The 22,843-nt window shown below is 39.3% G+C and overlaps 2 protein-coding genes and 1 non-coding gene across 8 annotated transcripts in view; 1 reads left to right on the forward strand and 2 right to left on the reverse strand.

Moving 5' to 3' along the window:
* Positions 1–21,294, reverse strand: part of Tut4 (terminal uridylyl transferase 4) — a 101,324-nt gene extending 80,030 nt beyond the window's left edge. For 2 of the 6 annotated variants that reach the window (XM_032900691.1, XM_032900683.1), the window contains exons 1-2: positions 20,781–21,294; positions 1,671–2,545 (exon numbers count right to left, since the gene is read on the reverse strand). In XM_032900691.1, the coding sequence (XP_032756582.1) occupies positions 1,671–2,454 (784 nt within the window). In that variant the 5' untranslated portion in view covers positions 2,455–2,545; positions 20,781–21,294. Of the gene's footprint in view, positions 1–1,670; positions 2,546–18,560; positions 18,849–20,780 lie in introns of those variants that run through there. The other 4 variants (XM_032900675.1, XM_032900658.1, XM_032900701.1 and 1 more) reach the window with 3 other exon arrangements.
* LOC116890601 lies at positions 5,915–6,042 on the reverse strand. The gene has a single exon (XR_004386752.1). It is a non-coding gene; the product is annotated as a small nucleolar RNA SNORA40 (small nucleolar RNA).
* Positions 6,151–6,396, forward strand: LOC116899156 (40S ribosomal protein S27-like). The gene has a single exon (XM_032900712.1). The coding sequence runs from the start codon at positions 6,151–6,153 to the stop codon at positions 6,394–6,396; it is 246 nt and encodes an 81-aa protein (XP_032756603.1).
* Positions 21,295–22,843: the final 1,549 nt, after the last annotated feature.

Raw genomic sequence — 22,843 nt, forward strand, 5'->3', positions numbered from 1 at the left:
GGGTCTCATGATGTAGCCCTGGCTAACGTGGAACTCTTTATGTAAATCAGGCTAGCCTCAAACTAACAGAGACCCACCTTCCTTTCTTCTTAGTGTTAGTGCTGGTATTAAAAAGGAATGGCCAGGGGTTGGGGATTTAGCTCAGTGGCAGAGCGCTTGCCTAGCAAGCGCAAGGTCCTGGGTTCGGTCCCCAGCTCTGAAAAAAAAAAAAAAAAAAAAAAGAAAAGGAATGGCCACCAAAGTCAGCCAAAGCATTTTTTAAAACAGAAGTAAAGCTCAGATGTGGTGACCATGCCTATAATCCCAGCACTAAAGAGGTGGGGGGCAGCCTGGTCCAGTACAGCACAGAAGGACACTCTCTTTTTAAAAAAAAAAAAAAGTTCTCTCTCCCCAAGACACACACATCCAGTGGAACAGAAGAAAAAAAAAATTACAGTAAGTTCAAATAAATTTTAACAGTTTATATTTTATTCTCTGCTTCTACTTTAACTCCTAACAAAAATTCTAGTGAACTGAAGCTCAAAAGATTTTAAAAGAAATAAGATAGAAAACTTTATATAGAACTATCTTTGACCTCTTGGATATCTCTTAAAATCACTCATAATGTTATGTCATAACACAAAAGACTCATTTTCCAAAAGATGCCCTGAAAGCTGAAATTTTATCATGCCCTCAAATTCCTGCTCTAATCAATATTGAATTGCATTTATAATCTGTCTCACATTTAACAAAATTAAATCATATACTTTCTCAACCCAAGTTTTTACCACTGAAAAATCAGTTTTGCATCACAGCATCAAACAGGAAGCTACCCTGAGACCTAGAGTTGGGTTTGTTTTCAGTTTTCTACCGTGAACACATGACTGGACTACAAACAGAAACACATATAAACATATTTTGTGAGTAATTGAAAATATATGACGAAGATTACTTTTTTTTAAAGACTAGAAAGCTGGGTATAGTGGTAAGGTCATGTAACCCCAGCACTTCAGAGATGTCTGAGATACGAGGATTAAGAATTCAAGGCTAGGGCTAGAGGGATGGCTCAACAGTTAAAAGCATATACTGTTCTGACAGGAGCCAGGTTCAAGTTTTAGCACCTATACCAACCAAGTGAGTAAAAACCTTCTCTAACTTTAGATCCAGGAGATTCAACACCACTGGCCTCTGAATGCACATGTAAAACACACACACACACACACACACACACACACACACACACACACACACACCTATACACAGATATATGTACAAAATTAATAAATTTTAAAGTTTAAAAAAAAAAGAATTCTAAGTCAGCTTGAGTCACATAGTTCAAGGCCAGTATGAGATATACAATGAGACCATCTTTAAAAAAAAAACCTAAATAGTGTAGAAGGCCAAAGGTGTAGCCCAGTGGTAGATCAGCTGTCCTTGTCTAAAACAGACAAGGATAAGAAGACAGATCCTAACTATCAGTAGGTAGAGTACTCATAAACACCCACTAAACTCATATGTCCATATCCTATAACTAAGACAGATGTATATACACACCATAGAGGTTTTGCTTATTTGTTTTCAACTTTTTGTAATTAAAGTAGTTAAACCAGAGAAAAACTACAGAACATTAACATAGAAAAATCCTGCCCACAATGGAGCTTGTGGAAAGCACTATGTGTATTTATACTTACTCAAATCATCTGATGTATCTTCCATCCCTGAAGCACTGTCATCAGAATCAGCAATATTATCTGCCTGTGTCTGTTGCTTCTGAGACAGTGATGAATTTTCCAGGGTTGACTTCTCTCCTTGTAGAGCTGCACTGTTCCTTTTATCCATAGAAACAAAGGAGCTTGTAAGTTTCTTCCCAGTCTGTTGTGATTCTGTCTGTTTCACATTTTCTTTCAACAGTAAACTGGGCACATTTTCTGGCTCTAAAGGTGATCTGGGTGTCTTCTGTAATTTCATCTGAGAAGTGGGTACGTTTTCTTCTTTTCTCTGTGAATTAAGTGCTTTTTCTGTTGTTGCTGCTGCTGTTGTACAGGGCGTTTTCTCTACTTTTACTGGTAAATTCGGAGACTTTGGTACTTTTTCTGCTTTCGCCTGTAAACTAGGTGCCTTTTCTAATTTTGTCTGTGAAGATCCCTTCTGGGCTTTCATGGGTGAATTTGGTAACTTTTTCACTTTGCAATGACTTTGATCTCGAAGTACTAACCCCAAATCTTTAGGGCCTGGAACACTGGCAGCATTTACTTTACATGATTTAGCTTCTGTTTTTTCTATACAAATATCATTTTGCTTGGTTTTTTTACTACTATTTCTATTCAGAGAGCTGGTCCCAATTTCTGTCATGGACTTATCATTTCTAGGCTTCAAGGTTTGATTAGTTATAATTTTAACTGCTTTGCTTTCTTCACAAATAATATTCTTCTTTGGTTCATGATTTTCGTTTTTAGAAGTCTTGGGCTCTTCCATTATTTGAAAATCTGATTCTTCCCAATTTGATACTGTAAAATGGCAGGTCTCAGGTATATCAACTGTTCCAAATCTAGTTTAGGCAAGCAAACTATAGGATTTAAAAATAAAAATAAAAAACTGTTATTTAAATACAAAAACATGTTTAATTATTAGGTATTTTTAAAAAAAACTTAAAATGTGTTCTTGAAACTAAAGAAACATTCTTCAGAAAGCCGTATGAAAAGGGCTTAAATACTCATTTATCAGGAGGCAGAAGCAGGCAGATCTCTCTGAGTTCCAGGCCTGCCTGGTCTACATAACTACTTCAAGGCCACCTAAGACTACAGAGTAAGACTGTCTCAAAAGACAACAAAACACCCACAAAAACAACAAAAAAATAGGCTTTTTAAAAAAAACAAAGTTGCTTTATATTGCCTCATAAAAATTTTCACTAACAGAAAAATAAAACCTAAAATCATAAGCCCCCATCACTGTAAGGAAATGGAAAACTGAAGAGCTGCAGAATTTCAATCTCTATGCACTGTAAGTAAAGTTCTGTAGTGACTGATGTACAAGGAGGAGATACCCAGGAGGACACCCTTCTCAGAGGAAAATGGGAGGAGGGAATGAGGGAGAAACTATAAGAGGGGAACTGGGAGGAAAGGGGGACCTGATATTGACATAAAGTGAATAATTAATTAATTTTAAAAAGTTAAAGTATCCCCAGTGTTAAATAAAGTCTTGCACCCCAATGATTTTCTACTAACAGGTCAATTTATACCACACCCTACTTCTAACTGGATTCTCTAAACATGAGAAATATAAACAAATTCAAGTAAATAAACTTTTAAATTCCATTATTATATATTTACTTAAACCCACAGAATGAACACTCCCAAGTACAAATGCTGCTTAAAACTATGGACTTTGCAGGATAGCTTTGTTGTGTAGAGTCATCAGCTGTAATAAATTTATCACTGTAGTGCCAAGTTTTGATGGTAGGGGTAGGCTATGTACATGGAAGAACAAAAATTAAGTGGGAACTCTATATTCTGCTCAATTTTACTGTGAATTCAAGAAAGTGACAGTAAAGGGCACATTAAAATTAATCAGTCTACTTTTCTCTAAAAAAATTAATAGAAAAAATTATACTGGTGAAGAAATATTAAATTTAACAGACTATACACAGTTAAAAAATGTTGCATTTTGTTAAAGTATTCGTACATCAGAAATATTTTATATATTACATATCATAGAAATTGGGTTTTTTGAGTCTTCTATCAACAAAAACTAATTCCCTGGAATTAAAGTATATCCCTTTCTTTGACTTTTACTGGGTAATATTATTCAATTATGAATCAAAGTAGTCAAGTCTAATTATATAAAACACTCATATAAACACAAAAGTATCTGAAACAAAAAGCTCAGAACATTTAGTCAATTTACTTGTAACTGTGATACATGCAAAACAATACACACAAAAAGAAAACAAGTCCAGGTATGTCTACATCTCATCCAGGTGGAACTGTAATTTGTAATTCTAATTTGTAGGAAAGTCTTCTATATATCCTGCTTTAATTTCAGTCTAGATTACTATTATCTTCATTTATTTTTTATTGTAAAGTCAAGTTTTTCTTTAAGAAACTTCACACGTAATTAATTAATCACTGTTCACTTGGGAGGCTTAATTAAGTTCAAGAATTCTCAATAAAGTCTATTCTGAAACAACTGATGCTTGATCTGGGTGTACTATCAATACCCATAATTCTTTTATTCTTTTATCTCTACATGAATCAAGGATAGACATAATCATAATGTCAACATTTTTTATTAAAGATCTTTGACATCTAATTAATTTCTTCTAACCATTTACTTTAGAAACCATTTTAGAATGGATTGTTTCTCGCTTATTGGCACCTCATACTTCTCTTACCACTCCTGGGCATATACCCAAAAGATACTTCAACATATAACAAAGACACATGCTCTACTATGTTCACAGCAGCCTTATTTATAATAGTCAGAAGCTGGAAACAACCCAAATGTCCCTCAACAGAGGAATGGATACAGAAAATATGGTACGTTTTCACAATGGAGTACTACTCAGCTATCAAAAACAATGACTTTATGAAATTCGTAGGCAAATGGATGGAACTAGAAAATATCCTGAGTGAGGCGATCCAGTCACAAAAGAACACACATGGTATGTACTCAATAAGTGGTTATTAGGGAAAAAAAAGCTTGGAATACCCATGATATAAACTCACAGCCCATATGAAGCTGAAGAAGATGACCAGTGTGGATGCTTCAGTCCTACTTAGAAAGGGGAACAAAATAATCACTAAAGGTAGAAGGAGGGAGGCGCTTGGGGTGGGGGGGGGGAGGACAGGAGCAGGTGTGGGGGGGAGACTGGGAAGGGGGAAGTACAGAGGGTCAGAAAATTGAAAGAGGTGTGTAGCAGTGGGGGCTGGGGGAAACTGGGGTTAGCCACTAGAAAGATGCCAGAAAAACAAGAGGTTCCCAGGACCCAACTGGGATGACATTAGCTGAAATACCAAACAAAGGGTAGAGAGAACCTGTAGAGACCATATCCAGTGGTTAAGCTCCCAGTTGAGGGATGAGGCCACCCACCATCTCAAAAATATTAACAGAATTGTTCCTGTCTAAAGGAAATGCAGGGACAAAGTGTGGAGCAGAGACTGAAGGAAAGGCCATCCACAGACTGCCCCACCTAGGAATCCATTCCCATCTGCAGACACCGAACCTAGACACTATTTCAGGTGCCAAGAAGTGCAGGCTGACAAAAGCCTGGTATGGCTGTCCCCTGAGAGGCTCTGCCACAGCCTAACCAATACAGATGTGGATGCTCGAAGCCAACTGAGCACGGGGACCACAATAGAGGAGTTAATGAAAGGACTGAAGAAACTGAAGGGGTTTGTAACCCATAGGAAGAACAATATCAACCAACCAGACTACCCAACCAAAAGCTCCCCAGGAGTAAACCAACAACCAAAGAGTACACTACACATGGAGGAATCCATGGTTCCAGCTGCATATGTAGCAAAGGATGGCCTTATCTGACACCAATGGGGGGAGAAACCCTTAGTCCTATGGAGACTCGATGCCCCAACATAGGGGAATGCTAGGGTGGTGTAGGAGGAGTGGGTGGGTGGATGGGAGAGCTCCCTCATAGAAGCAAGGGGAGGGGGACAGGATAGGGGGCTTCCAGAGGGGAAACTGGGAAGGGAGATAACATTTGAAATGTAAATAAATAACCAATAAAAATAATAATGAAAAAAAGAAAAAGGTTATTATACTCCTAAAATATCACATTCAGGAACACTATGGCTCTGTAATGCCAATACAACATTGAAATGAACATCCATCCACTCACAGTAAGACAAGTATGTTCAACTCCATAACTCATGTTCAAAACAAGCCTTGTTATCACCACCATTATCATTTAGAGCTGTCATATTATACTCCTTCTTACATGTATCAAAACTCATACTGTACAGTGAGTTATTAGTTGCAAAAGATGATTTATTTTTGCACCTGTCTTTCATGCCTTTGTCTACCAGTTGAACAAAAAAAAAAAAAAAAACCTATCTTTGTTTTTTTATAAGTATTAGGTTCTGGGACTAAAGAGATGGCTTACTGTTAAAGGACAGCACTGGCTGTCCTTTACAGCAGTGACGACCTCCCTACAAGAACATGCCTTTTGCAAAGGATCTCCTTCATCCCTCTCCAGAAGAGGAGAAGAGGAAACACAAGAAAAAGTGCCTGGTGCAGAGCCCCAATTCCTACTTTATGGATGTGAAATGCCCAGGATGCTATAAAATCACCACGGTCTTTAGCCATGCACAACTGGTAGTCTTGTGTGTTGGCTGCGCCACTGTACTCTGTCAGTCTACAGGTGGAAAAGCAAGGCTAACTTCCTTCAGGAGGAAGCAGCACTGAAAGAAAGCCCCTGATTCAAAGACGAGTGGGAACCTTCCCAATAAACACATTTGGATTTTAAAAAAAAAAAAAAAAGCAATGACTGTATGGGTGTGGTAGCATACGCCTTTAATTCCAGCACTGGAGGCAGACACAGGTGAAGCTCTGTGAGTTCAAGGTCAGTGAGTTCCAGTCAGAGCTACATAGTGAGACTGTCTTGGGGAGCATGAGGGGAACACAAAAAAGGGCACTGGCTGCTTTTCAGAGGACCCAGGTTGAAGTCCTAGAATCCACTTGGTGGCTCAAAATTGTCTGAAACAAAAACTCCAGCTCTATCACCTATTCCTGGCCTCTGAGCCTACTGGGCATACCAGGCACACACAGCTCACATATATACATAGGCAAAACACTCATATACAGAAAATGAAAGTAAATCTTCTTAAATATATTTGTTATTTGTGCTTGGGGGCAGAGGGGTGCATACTATAGTGTACAGGTAGAAGTCAGGGACAACTTTATAAAGTCAAGTCGTTCTCTTTCTCTTTATGTGTATTCTAGGGATCAAACTTAGATCAGCAAGCCCCTCTGAGCCATCTCATCAGTGTATATTAACTTTTTTAATATTTTCTAGTAAAATCTACAATAATTTACAAATGCAAAAAATGTTTTTGCACCAGGTGGTGGTAGCACACAAATTCTAGCACTGGAAGAAGAGGCAAGTGGATCTCTAAATTCAAGGCCAGCCCTGTCTACACAGAGAAACTGTTATTGAAAGACAAAAACAAAACAAAAAGTTTCTGCTCCTGGATTTTGTGTTTTTGTATTTTAATAATAAACACATTCTGCTTTTCCTATTCTTGATGTTCTATACAACTATTAAAAGGGCTGCCAAGGGCTGGAGGGATGACTCAGAGGTTAGGAGAATGTACTGCCCTGGCAGAGGACCAAACTACAATTGCCAGCAACTAAGTCATATGGCTCACCATTACCTATAAATCCCAGGCCAGTGGATCCAACAGCTCTGGCCTCCATGGGCACCAGCACTCACATGCACATACTCACTCAATACACACAAAATGTTTTTAAAGTTCCTTAAATAAATGGCTCTTCCTAAATTCATACAGAAACAGATACATCTTATTTAAAAAAAAAAAAAAGAAAAAGAAAAAAATAAGGCCAACAAGATGGCTCAGCTTATAAAGGAATGTCTCAAAGTCTGACAACCTGAATTCAATCACTAGCACTCAAATAGTAGAAGATATAACTCCCCAAATTATCCTCTGACCGATACATGCATATGCATGACCACATACATACACAAAAACAGACACACATACAAAATAAATGTAAAAAATTTTGGAAGAAAATGGTTTATATTTTTAGAAGTTTTATTTTACATCACCTAGCCACTAATTTTTTTTATTTTCTAGTTGCGTTCTATTAGTCTTTAATATTTTGTAGATAAGTATCTTACTGAAGTAAACTGAAATTTCCAGGAAAAAAGTCAAACCTGTGTTAAAAATTCTACAAGGCAAACTGAATTAGAACTAAGACTACAGAGAGACAAATAATCTCTATCTATTGTCCCCTTAATAACTAAATGTTGCTTGGCTCTGTGTTTGACCTAACAGCCTTATGACTACCAGGAATGGTCAAAGAGATCCCAAGCTTCAACTACCCACAGGCTAAAATATCCTCGGATAGTATATGAAGCCTACAGCTGAGGTTTCCCTGCTTTACTGTAATCCACTTAACCTGATGTTTCCAACAAACACTGTGTTATATCTTTCTTTGTTCTGTTTTATAAAAACCTCATTAGGGCTAATGAGATGGTTCAGTGGGTAAAGGTATTTATCACCATGCCAGATAATCTAAGATCAATCTCCAAAACCCACATAGTGGAAAAGAGAAAATTGTCTCCCACAAGTTGTTTTCTGACCTCCACATACGCATGTGCTGTGGCATGTGAGAGTGCATACATACAAGCTACATTAATAACTAAACGCAAAGACCTTATTCACCTTTTGCCACAATGGAGAATGGGAGGAGGATATAATATTCTACAGTTGTGTGCCTACTACTAAACAGCCAGGCTCCAATGCCTAGCTACAAATCCATACTCACAAAGCGGTTAAACTCAGTGGGTCCCAAAACAAAAAATTACCCATAAGAAAGAGTAAACTTTATATTCTAGCAGCTTTGTGGGTATTTGTTCCTACTTCTTAAACAAGAGGCTCTACGTTTTCATTTTGTATTGGGCCCTGAAAATTACACAGCATTTATTTTCTGGCAAACAGATATAAATAAATCTGGAGTGAAATATTACAAACATTATTTTCAAACATTCATAAAAGACAATTTAAGAGATGCAGATAAAGTAGCCTGAAGAGACAGCTAAATGGACAAGTATCTGCTGCAAAAACATGAAGACTTGACTTCAAATTCTAATCACCAGTGGTGCACATCTATAACTGTAGCAGTGGGCAACTACAGGTGAAAAGGCAGATCCCAGGAGCTTACTGGCTATTCAAACCTGCCTTCAGGATAGTTTTGAACTAAGAAATACGGTCAAAACACAAAACAAAACAAAAAGGTATTGCAGTATAACATTTGCATACTGTTGGTGGAAATGCACAAATCATTGTGGTTTTATAAAGGTTCTTCAAATATATTAAAACCAGAATAACCCATGCTACATAATTTGGATCTTATTTTTTGCAAAAGGTCCATGCAATAACAAAGGTGGTGGAAACTTTTAAACATAGGACCTAGTCTAATGATAGCTCAGTGGCTCAGACATTTGCCACCAACCCTAAGGACCTGAGTTTGACAACTAGGTTCCATGTCATAGAATGAAAACAGGACTGTCTACCGAAGGAAGGCTATCTGTCTATCTGTCCTGACCTACACACACACACACACACACACACACACACACACACACACACACACGGTGGGTTGGGGGAGATACAATTTTACAATTTACAAATACTACAACTTTAAAATTAAATTTAAAATATTAATCATTAGAAGCATGCCCTTAGGGGGGACTAACTTAATTTCCTGGATGTAGGATAAAGTTTTGCAACTCACTACCTCAATGATGTGCGATCTCACCAAATACCAACAAGGTCAGTCAACTAGAATGAAACCTCCAATACTGTGCACCAAAATACACCTTTTCTCTTTATAAGGTGATTTTCTTCGGTTTTGGTTTGGGTATTTATTTTTTTAAAAAAAGGAAAACAACCCGGAAAAACTACTCCAAAAAAGTGAATTGGTGAGCTGGACACCTCACGAATGCTTGAGAGGTGGAGGGAGGATGAAGCATTCAAGGCTAGCCTCAACAACCCTGCAAACCTGAGGACCGCCTAGGCTACCTGAGATCTGCAATGTTTCTGAACCTGAGATAATGTCAGAGCCTTTGGAACTAGCTTGAAGGAGAAGTTTGGAAAAGTTTGAAGGAAAATTAGATAAAGCCAAAAAGGCTGAAAGCAGCCAATAATTCACTGGCCATTTTAATGGGATTCAAAAGACTAGAATGCTGACAGGAATGTGGGCCAGTAAAAGCTGTGCTGATGACGTTTCAGACGGAAGGGCCTGTGTTGACAACTGAATAACAGGCTACCCTTTTTAAACAGTGGCAAGTAGGATGGCTGGCTTTTATTCAAATTCTCTAAAAGATAACAGATAAATTTATATGGAAAGAAATTTCCTAGGTAGCAAAGCACTCAGACAGTGGCCTATGAAGTATTGGCTGCTTTTAGAGCAAACTAGCCTTTACAGAAAACTGAGAGCAGGGGTTGGGGATTTAGCTCAGTGGTAGAGCGCTTGCCTAGGAAGCACAAGGCCCTGGGTTCGGTCCCCAGCTCCGAAAAAAAAGAACCAAAAAAAAAAAAGAAAGAAAAGGAAAAAGAAAACTGAGAGCAAAGAGAAACAGAGCAGAAAGATTTGGGGAACTTGTAGTTTGGAAAAACAAGTTTGGGGGATGTTAAGGATGAAGCCAAGAAGGGTACAACTGCTTCATAAAGAGAGTAGAACCTGTCAAACTTCCACAAGAAATGGTTTAAAGGGAAAGGATTTATTTTGACAGTTTCAAAGATTCCTACAGTCATTTGGTTCTATTATCGTAGATCTGAGATGAAGCACAGCATCTCACAGAAAAGGATGTTGTAAAACTTCTGGTGGCCAAACAGAAAGGGACAGAAGAAAGCTAAGACACACTTTTCATAGACTTGTTCTAAAAAGCATACTTCCTCTAATCAAGTCCCATCTCCCAACTACCCATTCAATATTAACTCATCAACGAATGAACTCATTAATGAAATTAGGTATCCCATGATCCAACCACCACCTCTTACCATCAGCTAGGAAACAAGCCTTCAATAACACGAGTTTTTTCAAGTTTTTGGAATTATGAAGAATGCCACTGAGATTTCAAAGCAAAGTCAAAAAAGCTAGGCAATGTATGACAGGCTTAGTCACTGAAAGAAGCACCCAACAAGATAAAAAATCATGGAGCTGTTAGTGAAAGAAAGCTAACGCTCCAATGGAAACCCAAAAAGTTAAGAGATGCCAGGACACACAAAGTGTCTGTCTGTTTGTCCTACCGGGTTTTTGGTCATGCTTTGGTCCTAAACTCTCCATGCTTTTTTTTCCCTTTTTCCCTTTTGAAATGGAGGTATTTATCCTGCACTATCCGTACCTTGGAAGTTTCTAACTTATTTTTTTCACAAGTGCTCACACATGAGTTTGCCTAGAATCTCAGAGAGTATGGACTTTTCCTTTTATAATGCTGAAAAAAAATCTCAGGTCTTAAACAAGTTAAGCAAATACCCTACCACTGAGCTTCATCTCCAGACTTGAAATTGGATGGTTTGTGGGTTTTTTTTTTTTTTTTTTTTTTGGGGCTGGGGGTCGAACCCAGGGCCTTTCGCTTTCTCGGCAAGCCCTTTACCACTGAGCTAAATCCCCAACCCCTGGATGTTTTTAATAGCATTGTTTCTTAGATGTATGAATTTTTATTTTATGTATAAGAGTGCTCTACGTCTATGTACATGCACCACCTTTGTGTTTGATGCTACAGAAAAACAGAAGAGGGCATCAGATCCCTGGAACTAAAGTTACAGACCACACGGAGTCACTATTTTGATGCTAACAATTGAACCCAGGTCCTGTGCAAGAAAACCAAATGATTTTAACTGCTGAGCCATCTCCCCAGGTCCCCAGACTTGGATTTTTAATGATGGAATACTTAAAACTTTAAGGATTGAAATAAATGAACATTTTAAATTTTAAGATAAATGTAAGCCTTTCTTGTTTGTTTTGGTTTTTTTGAGACAGAGTTTTCCTATGTGTCATGGAAACAGCTCTGCAGATCAGGCTGGCCTCAAACTTTAGAGATCCGCCTGCCTCTGCCTCCCAAGTGCTGGGATTAAATGCCTGAGGGATATAATTTTTCCTAAACTGGGAACACAATGCTACAATTTGGATCTTAAACTTCCCCTAAAGGAATACTTGTTACTCCTTACCTTAGTGCTATTGGGAGGTAGTAGAAACAATTTTAAGGGGAAAAACCTAATGGGAAGTCTGCAAATCACTGATGATATGGTTCCTAAAGAACAGGTTAAGACACCAGCACATTTCTTCTTTTACTATGCACATTGCAGCACATACTACTGATATGGTGTACTATCTTTCAACAGGCTCAGAAGCAACAGATCAAGAACTGAAACTCTAAAACCGTGAACTAAAATAAAGTATCTCTCCTTCTAAATTAACTATCTAGGCTATTTGTTCCAATACAGAGAAATGACTAACACTATATAAATGTAGCAATTTCACCAAAAAAGAAAATAAAAAACAAAAAACAAAAATAAGCACTTAAGGAGATATATCTTATTTCTATGTGGCATTATTCACAAGAGCTAAAAAATGAACACAAGTGTCCACAGAGAAAGAAAATGCTTAACTACCTGTGTAATGGTATGTAATTGAGTTTAGAAAATAAAGTAAAATACTATTTTATATTCTTTTTTTCATTACATATGAAAGGAATTGTAAAGTACTTGTGGTTTGTGACTGGTTTATTTTATCTAGCTCAGCAGGTGAAGGTGCTTGCCACCAAGCATGATAACCTTGAATTCAAATCCTAGGACCCACATAATAGAGGGAGAGACACCTTCCATTTATCCTCCAAGTTATCCTCTGACCTCTACATACTAGGCATGTACAGGGTTCATACACATATACAACTCTAAATAAATGACTAAGAACAAGGAAATATGCCATAATATGGATTAACTTTGACCATTTTGTGCTAAATAAAATAAGCCAGTCACAAACCACAAAATAGTCAAAAAGGATAAAATGGTGTAGGAGAAAATGAAGTAATGACTAATGACTAAATACCATAAACTATTAACTTTATAAAAACTAGCCACTTTACATAAACTATTAAGCTATTAATTTTATAAAACTTAAAATCTGTGAATATTTTACTACAATCTCAAAAATTTTTAAACTGTACTGTTTACCCCAATTAAAAAATAAGTAGGGGGGGGATTGGGGATTTAGCTCAGTGGTAGGCCCTGGGTTCGGTCCCCAGCTCCGAAGGAAAAAAAAAAAAAAAAAGATAGCAGGAAGATGGTGGTGGTACACACCTTTAATCCCAGCACTCAGGAGGCAGAAGCAGGGGATTCTGTGTGAGTTTGAGGCTAGCATGGTCTACAGAGCAAGTTCCAGTACAGCTAAGGCTATGCAAAGAAACCTTGTCTTAAAAAAAACCAAAGAAAGAAAAGATTTGAAAATCACATGTCTAAAAACAAAAGTTTAGTAGAGAGTTAATTAACAGCTGCTAATGAAACCCTTGTTGTTCCTACAAAGGACCCAGGTTCGGTTCCTAGACCCCACAGAGTGGCTGATAATCCACTCTAACTCCAGCTTTAGGGGATCTAATGTGGCCTTCTGACCTCCAAAGGCTCCTGCATGCCACTATAAAGTCTATAACCTGGGCTGGAAAGACAGCTTAGCTGTTAAGAGAACTTATATTTCTTCTAAAGAATCCAAGTTCAGTTCCCATCATCCATGTTAGAGAATGCCAACTCCAAGAGATCCAACACCCTTTTCTGGATAGACAGGTCCACAAAATGCCCATATACACACAGGCATACACACATAAACACACAAATAATAAAACATGTCTTTTTAAAAGTGAGTCTAGGGCTGGAGAGATGGCTCAGTGGTTAAGAGCACTGACTGCTCTTCCAGAGGTCCTGAGTTCAATTCCCAGCAACCACATGGTGGCTCGCAACCATCTGTAATGGGATCCGATGCCCTCTTCTGGTGTGTCTGAAGGCAGTGACAGTGTACTCACATACATACAATAAATAAATAAATCTTTAAAAAAAAAAAGTGAGTTTATAGTAAAAGGATTTAAAGCAGGGCACAATGTCCAGCACTCAGGACAGAGGCAGGAAGATAGCTATGAAATTAGGATGGTCTACAGAGTAAGCTCCAAGCTAGCAAAGGCTGAGTAGCAAGACCATCTCAAAAAAAAAAAAGTAAAAAAAGGAAAGGAAAGGAAGGCAGGCAGGCGTGAGCCCCAGTATCAAGTAACAATAAGGTTGTAGGTAATCTGGTACCTCACACACAACATTGTTCCACTGCCTAGCCAATTTGGAAAAACAGCAGTTCCTAATAAAACTGAACACAAATATATCAAAACATTCAGAAAGATCACTCTTAACTGTACAGGCAAGAAAAACCACACTTACATTGATTTTTAAAATAAGAAAGAAAAAAAACCCTGGAAACCCCCAAAAACCCATCAAATGATGAATAGATAAAGACAATTTAAGGCATTTCGGAGACTGCAATACTACTTCATAAATAAGGATGAAGGTGCTGGTTACAGTATGGGTAAACCTAAAAACCATTAGGCTTGGTGGAACTAGACAGACACACATCACATGACTGCAGTTATAAAATGCCCAAAACAAGCAAAATCTCCAGAGGAAGTTTAGTGGTCACTGTACTGGATGGTTTTGTGTGACAGGAGAAAAGGAGTCTCCTTTGAGGAAATGCCTCCATGAGATCCAGCTATATATAAGGTATTTTCTCAATTAGTGATCAAGTGAGAAGGGCCCCCTGTGGGTGGTGCCATCCTTGGGTTGGTGGTCTTGGGTTCTATACGAGAGCAAGCTGAGCAAGCTAGGGAAAACAAGCCACTAAGTAACATCGCTCCATGGCCTATGCAGGAGGCTCGGGCCTCCTGACCTGCTTGATTGAGTTCCAGTCCTGACTTTCTTTGGTGATGAACAGCAATGTGAATGTGTAAGCTGAATAAACCCTTTTCTCCCCAATTTGCTTCTTGGTCATGATGTTTTGTGCAAGAATAGAAACCCTGACTAAGACAGTCATCAAAAGTATAAGAGGTTGAAATGGGAAGTAATTGTTAGTAAATTCTTTCTGGGATAATAAAAATACTAAGGAATTAAATGCTTGCAATGGTTACACAACCTTACAAGTACACTAAATTGTGTATACCACTAACCTGTGGTACTTTAAAAGATTTTTTTACGTGTGTGCACACCCGTGTGTTTGTGCGTGTGTATGTGTGTGTGTACCACATGGGTATAGGTACTGGAGGAAGCCAGAAGAGGGTACTGATTCCCACAAGTTGTCCTCTAACCTGTACTATACATATACATGTAGGTATACATATATACACACACACACATAAATACATACATACATACATTCTCTCTCACACACACACACATACACACACACACAAATTCTGAAAAAAATAAAAATAAAAGCTAGCCAGGCATCATGGTGGCACACACCTTTGAACCCAGCACCTGAAGGCATATGCCAGCCTGGTCTACATAGTAAACTCCAAGACTATATAAAAAGATCCTGTTTCAAAAAGGAAAGAAACACATAAATTTTAAAAATGGAAGCTATTGAGGGGGGAAAAAAGCCAACAGTGGTGATATGTACCTTTAATCCTAGCACTCAGGCAGAGGCTGGTGGATCTTAGTTCTAGGCCATCATGGTCTACAGAGTGAGTTCTAGGACAGCCAGGGCTACACAGAGAAACACTATCTCAAAAACAACAACAACAACAACAACAACAACAACAACAAAAAGATGTGGGGCTGAAGTGATAGCTCAATTCCCAGCACCTATGCCACATGGCTTTTAACTGCCAATAACATGAGTTCCTAGGAAACAAAGCCCTCTTGTGGCCTCCTTGAGCAGTCACACTAATGTGCACAAACCCACAGATACATATACAATTAAAAACAAAGTAAAATTACTGGATATGGTAGAACATGAATTTAATCTAGAGGCAGAGACAAGAGGATCTCTGAATTTGAGGATAACCTCATAGTAAAAGCCTGTCTAAAAAAAAGTTTGATTTACCACTGAGTACTATAAATCTACACATGACTACTTAATAGTTAATGATTAGCTGATCTGAATAATCAAAATCATTTAAATTACAATGACTAAAAGATAAAATTAATTTTAATTATTCTGTATAATTCATGCTTTCTGTGCTTACAAAATATTTTTGATACCCTGTAACTATCCAGAATTAATATCCTTTTGTACACTACATTTGACACTCATAGTGTACTGGTGAGGCACTCTAGGATAGTCTCAGATCAAATCCTGACTCTGTTGTAAACTAGATGTGATTTTGTACTTAACTATTCTAACATCTCCTTTCTTTACCAGTAAATAAGAATAATATAAAAGACTACTGCATAGATTAAGTTAATTTTCTAAGATCTTTCGATAGTTATTTGTACAAAGTACTATGAACTCTTACTCTATATCAAGTGTCAATTTAAAATTATTTTACTTGTGTAATTAACAGAAAATATTTGCTTTTTCCTTCAGTGAAAGGAATTACGCAGGGCCTTACATGTGTTTTACACTGACTTCTCCATAGTTTCTTAAAATTATGTGTTTGTGTGTGTATGCACATGTTTGTTGTTTGTGTTTGTGTGCACATGTACATACATATAACCACAGCACAAGAATGGAACTCAGAGGACAACTTGCAGAAGTTGTTCTCCTTGCATCACATGTGTCCCAGGGATTCCTGTCAGAATCACCAGTAAACACCTTTACCCACTGAATCATCCTGCTAGCCTTCCCTAATTTGTTTTTAAGGTACAAGATGTTTTGTATAGAGTTGGTCTTTGTTCAATTTTATTGGTTTACAATAAGCTTGTATACATTTTCTTTTTTGAACTACATAAACAATTAAAAATAAAGTAAAACTACTGGGAATGCTAGTGCATGCACTTCATCCCAGAACTCTGAAGGCAGAGACAGATGATTTCTGAATTTGAGGACAGTCTACATAGTCTTCACAATGTCCTAACATACTGCTTTCTAGTATTAAACAAGAAAACTCTTAAGTTTATCCAAGTCAAAAGAATAAAAAACTTCCTTGCAGGTCATAGAAGCTATTAGTAAGGAAGCCAAGTTGGAAAAACAAAAATATTGTACTACAAGACAGAAAACATTTCTTTTCTTTTTTTTTTTTAAGATTTTATTTATTTACTTTATGTATATAAGTACACTGTAACTGTCTTCAGACACACCAGAAGAGGGCATCAGATCTCATTACAGATGGTTGTGAGCCACCATGTGGTTGCTGGGATTTGAACTCAGGACCTCTGGAAGAGTAGTCAGTGCTCTTAACCACTGAGCCATCTCTCCAGCCCCAGAAAACATTTCTAAGCACAGCTCAAAGCATTAATTACCTCACATGGTGAACTCAATTACAAGATTTAAAGCTTTTTTTTTTTTCAAAACATGTCTTAGTATAGAGTACAAATAGAAATGTTTGTTAAAGTAAATGGTTGAATGAATGAATAATCAACCTTAGGCAGTTTCCTCTTCTATAAAATTGAGAAAATATTCACTAGATCTGATAAGCAAGTGACATGTATATACTATACTAGGAATAAAGACCTGCTTTGAAATCTGTCACTCCATGCTCTTCAGCAAATACCTCAACCTGTGAGTCACAAACTCCTCATTATAAAGTTTTCATAGGGTTTTAGGTAAAACAAATAAAGAAATGCATGAAAAAAGTCTTAGCACAGTGCCTGAAAAAAATAGTCTAATAAATTTTTTCTCCTTCAATACACAGAATTGTGAGCATACAATGAAAAAAATTTATATGAAGATAATGTTGAAACTATTAATCAATGGTGAAATCTGAATTATTATTTGCATTTAGGTACTTTTTCCTGTTTGGATGTTTGAAAAGTGAAGTACTTGGAAACATGCTGGTTTTTAAACTTCTTCCAATTATATGATCACCTACAATTCCAGACCTAAAACAATTTATTTAAAAGCATGTAAACTCTCCTAAGTCCTCTAACTTTTTCTTTTCTAATTTTTTTAACCTTTTTTTTTTTCTTTTCTTTTTTTCGGAGCTGGGGACGGAACCCAGGGCCTTGTGCTTGCTAGGCAAGTGCTCTACCACTGAGCTAAATCCCCAAGCCCCTCTAACTTTTTTTTAATCTGCATATCCTACTTTTGACAAACCACAAACCTGTTTTGGGTGTTATACTAGAGATTATACCTAGGACTTCACAAACACTAGACAAGTGCTCTACTACTAAGCTATATCCTGAGTACTTTCTAAAAAAGATCTATTATTTATTTATTGTATGTGAGTACACTGTTGCTCTCTTCAGACACACCAGAAGAGGGCATCAGATCCCATTACAGATGGTTATGAGCCACCATGTGGTTGGTCAGAATTGAACTCAGGACCTCTGGAAGAGCTATCTCTCCAGCCCCTTATTTTGTTGTTGCTATTGTTGTTTTAAGAACATCCTTCTAACTACAGATGACACCAATTTCTTAACACTATTGTATTAAAATATATGCAGTTTAATCTTGAAAGAAACACAGTTCACTTAATTGTTACATTCAAATATTCACTTTTTGTTTGTTGGTGGGTTTTAGCAATTTTTTATTTGTTTCTGAAACTAGATTTCACTATGCCTCCCTGGCAGGCCTAGAGCTCACTATGTAAACCAGTTTGTCCTCAAACCCACAGAGATCTACCTGCCTCTGCCTCCAGACACTGGGATTAAATCGTGTACCATCATACACAGCTAAAAATTGTGCTAAACACTTACAAGCATCAGTATTTGCAGGTTAAGTCTTGAATGTCTTGCTTCTCTGAAACCATATCTTTTCATGGTCAGTAAATTCAGTTGTTTTCTATCCTTGGATCCTGATTCGACTCTATAAAACACAATTTAGTCTGGTGGAGGTGACTCACCACTTTAATCTCAGCACCCAGGAGGCAGAAGAAGTTGGATTATTGTGAGTTCGAGGCCAGCAAGGGCTATAGACTGAGTTTCATAACAGCCAAAGCTACACAGAGAAACCCTGTCTCAAAAAGCTCCCCATCCCCAAAAGAACACAACATAATAAACTTATATATGTAAAAAAAAAGTTCTCTATTTTTACTAAAATGGACATGCTATAAGAACAAATAAAAATCACCTTTAAGTACTGTCCTATAAAATAAAAAATTTATAATTACAGTCATAAAATTTCATTTTAAAGCCTAAACTTAACATGCAACACACTATTGTTAAATTAACCAAAGTCAGATGTAATTCTAGGTAAGTTAGAGTTTACAAATTTGAAGTTTATTGTGTACATGTTAATAATACCTTGTTGACTGTACTAACAGTTTGGCCTAAGCCAATGAAGACTTTCTATGGTTAGATGTTCACAATACTTAAAACATGAAAATGTATTCACTTTCACTTCCACTTTTAGATTCTTTTAAGGAAGCTTTACAATTTTTTTAACCATTTTCTACACTAGCCAAATAAAACTAAGAAAGAAAAGGACATATCTAAGAGGTTTGGGTAACTTTCTTTTGTTTATAATGTTTTTAAAATAAAAAACAGCTTAAACTTATCTTCCTCAACAAAGATGTTTTTTAAGCCCTTTGTATAGTTTGTTTATAAAGGCATCGTAAAGCACACTGCATCCTAATAAACTATCTTAAGGAAAGCTAAATAAAACAGTATTTCATAGTTTTACAAAATTGTGGTTAATCAGTAGTAGGATGCAATGTACACCATGTTTCTAAGGGGATACACATGGACTCTGAGTAAAGAAAATGTTAAACGCATACATACACAGTCGACATTTAAAACTTCCCACAATTCAACTTTTGGGAATGGCATTTCCCCTAAATTACCAGATCCACTTGGGATTATCTTATTTTATTCCTTTTAAAACAGAGTATGTTGTTTCACCAAGTGCTTCAAACACGTTCCTGCTACAAGGCACACTCAGGAGGGGGAGGGGATAAGTCTATAGATATAAAAGGTTATATGACCTCCGTGAGCTAATTATTAAATGCATTCCAATAATACACAATTCAAATTGCACTTCTAGACACTAAAATTACAAAAGATCGCAGAAGGGCAAATGTTTAAGATATTACTTTTGTATCAAAATGAAGAAACATGGTATACTGAAACTAAAATCTCACAGAAGGTACAAGATGCATCTGTTTTAAAGTTTGATGATCTTTTTTTAAAATGTTTAACCAACGTTAAGATAACAGTAATTAATCCCATTCAGGTACTGACTAGAAATCCCGCTGCTTCTTTGAGGTCTAACCACCTCATTCTTTTGTAATCCTGATATCAAAAGAATCAGAAACCACTTGCGGAGGCGGGCGACACACAGGGGAAGTGCTGTCTGTTTACAAATACGAATCTCACAGTTACCCACGTCAAAAGCGCGCATTACCACCATTCGACTGGGGGGGCGGGGGACAGAGACGGCGGGCGAGCAGGAAACGAAATCCACACAAACCTACCTCTGCTTTCTCCCTACAAGGACAAGCCGGGGGGGGGGGCGGGTGGAGGGGGGACACGCTGTTTCTGTGTGTGTGTTTACAAGTGTGTGTATATACATCTACACGGGGTGAAAGAAAAGGCACACAATACAGACACACATCCTGGATCTAAGCGAAGGCTAGACCAATCCCGTTAACTCAGATCCTCCTACCCTGTCTACAACAGGTTTCGGTGGTCGGACGGGTGCCCCAGCTTTCTCTAAGGAGGTCGGCCCCCCAAAGCCCTCCTCAGGCCGCCCAGGCCACCTTCTCTACTTCCCTCCTTCCCTCGGCTTTCCCCTGGGACCCTAGAAGCCTGTTCCAGCAAAGGAGGAAGTGCCAGGCCCCAAGGGGGCGGCGGAGACGCGCCCCAGCGGCCCCGCCACCTGCGAGGCGCCGCACCTGAAGGGACAAGCGGGGGCCTCCGGGCACGGTCGAGCACACCCCCTCGGCAGCCCGCGCAGCGCGGCGGCCCGAAGCTCCGTACCTGAGAAGCCCGCGAGCTACAGGCGCGCGCGACGCCTCCTCATCTCAGAGGCTCCGGCTCCCCCTCCGCCTCCCGCTGCCGCTGCCGCCCCCGTCGCCGCCGCCGCCGTCGTCGCCGCCGCCGATGGAGGCCAGGACACGACGAGCTCAGGACTCCACCGCCATGTCCGCCGCGCCGCGAACTGCATTGTGGGGGGGAAGGGACGGGGAGGGGGAGGAGGAGGGAGCGAGAGAAAGAGGAGGACCCGCTGAGGGGAGGGGGCTGAGGGAGAGTGGCGCCGGGAAGAGGGGGAGGGGAGTCAGCGACGCTCCCCTGACAGGGATCCCGGCGGGGATGGGAGGAGATAGCTCGGAGGCCCGGAGCAGAGCCTCCCAGGGCTGGGTTCGGGGGCTCCCTCTCCTTTAATTCTGGGGATCCCCCAAACACCCGTCAAACCTCGGCGGAGGAGGGGTAGACCCGGGGGGGAGGGGCTTCGCTCCGGGGCTCGTGGCGGTCGCCCGGAAACAATGGGGAGGGGATCGTGGTGGGAGGACCGCTCGCACACACCCGCGCTGAGGAGAGCGAGCGAGCGCGCGGGCTCTCGTCTGCGCCCGAGCTGGGGGCGGGCCCCCGAGGAGGGAAAGGGTCGGAGCTACCCGCGACTCGCTGGCTGGAGCGAGCCTGCAAGGAGAGGGTCTTGCGGTCCAGCACGCCGACGCCAGGGAGCGGCGCGAGGACGCCAGCAAGCTTAGGGTCGCGTGCACCGTCGCGCCTCTCACGTCAGGCTCCCCGGCTGCGGGCGGCTCTACTGAGGCCCCCGGGCGGGAAAGGGGGCAGTTTGCCTAGCTGTTCCCCAGAGGGAGGTCGCAGAGGTGCAGGCTCGGGCTTGTCACTGTCCGATTGCCCACGCTTTTTTTGAACCCCCTCCAACCATCCCTGGCTTTGGAGCCCTGTCAAGCTGCTAGCAGGAAAGAGCCCCCTACCCCTTCACCCTTGCAACCAATCCAGCTTTGCATCACTTCAGGAATAACAAAGCAGAGAAATCTTGAGAAACATTTCGAAAACCATTTCTTTAGTTTCAGGTGGGCATAGAAACAACTACCACGAATGGTTTCCCTCCTTCCTCCCTTTTTTTTTTTTTTAAATGTGTTAGGTTCCTCTCATTTACATTTACACTCATAGAAGACTTGAAGGCTTTGTTAGTTTATTTTAATAACTCCAAGCCTCTAGATTATTATTTGGCCAGTCTCCTATTTCACTCAGAGCTGGACAAATCACAGAACTGCAGTCGAGTCTTTGATACTTACTAGGCAGAAAAAGTGTGTGACACTCTAAACGTGAGGGGTTTATAAAGGGAAGCAGCCGAATCTTAAATATTTACAAGGTAATGACAAATTTTCTCATGACTCAGAGACCAGAGCTGCTAAGAGGCTACAGAGAGGCAATTGTCTCTGCATAGTTCATTGACTTCCCGCTACATCCCAGAACTGAACACCTCTTACATGATTCGTCCATCTAAATCCCAAAAGCTATTAAGCTTCCTGAGAAGGGACCGAGCACTGCCAACTTAACTACTAGGCATTGAGCTAAGACTTCATACACTTAAAAGCCTAATCTTCATAATGATCTGGTGACAATAGATACTTTAGTTTCCATTTGCAGAGGAGAAAATAAGATCTGAAAATGCACTTCCCCCTCTCTCTGACTCCAACAGATCCAGGAGCTGTGGGTAGAGGGTTGAGAATCAACCCTTCCAGCTTTGAGCAGTTATCACCTGGGTGACTTCAAACTAATAGAAATCCAGAGTTTTTTTCATCTGAAACATTTTTAAATGTGTCCGTACTTCAGAGAGATAAGGCAAGGAACAGAAGAGGAAACGAAAGTGAAAACCTAGTGTGAGGTGTGGTGGATTACATCTGCACTCTGGAAGCTGGGGCAGGAAGCTCAAAGCCAGCATAACAAGATCTCTTTAAAAATAAAAAAAAAAAAATTTAAAAAGACCTATAGTTTCCACAAGGACATGGTTGTTTGTTTGTTTGTTTGTTTGTTTTGACTCTTTCTTCTTTCTTTGCGGGGTTGGGGAG

The sequence above is a fragment of the Rattus rattus genome, chromosome 1 (assembly GCF_011064425.1).
Source record: "Rattus rattus isolate New Zealand chromosome 1, Rrattus_CSIRO_v1, whole genome shotgun sequence".
In the NCBI taxonomy this organism is placed as follows: domain Eukaryota; kingdom Metazoa; phylum Chordata; class Mammalia; order Rodentia; family Muridae; genus Rattus; species Rattus rattus.

Bases quoted from the DNA above. Each gene is read 5' to 3' on its own strand.
- LOC116899156 (XM_032900712.1), top strand. From the start codon at position 6,151: ATGCCTTTTGCAAAGGATCTCCTTCATCCCTCTCCAGAAGAGGAGAAG.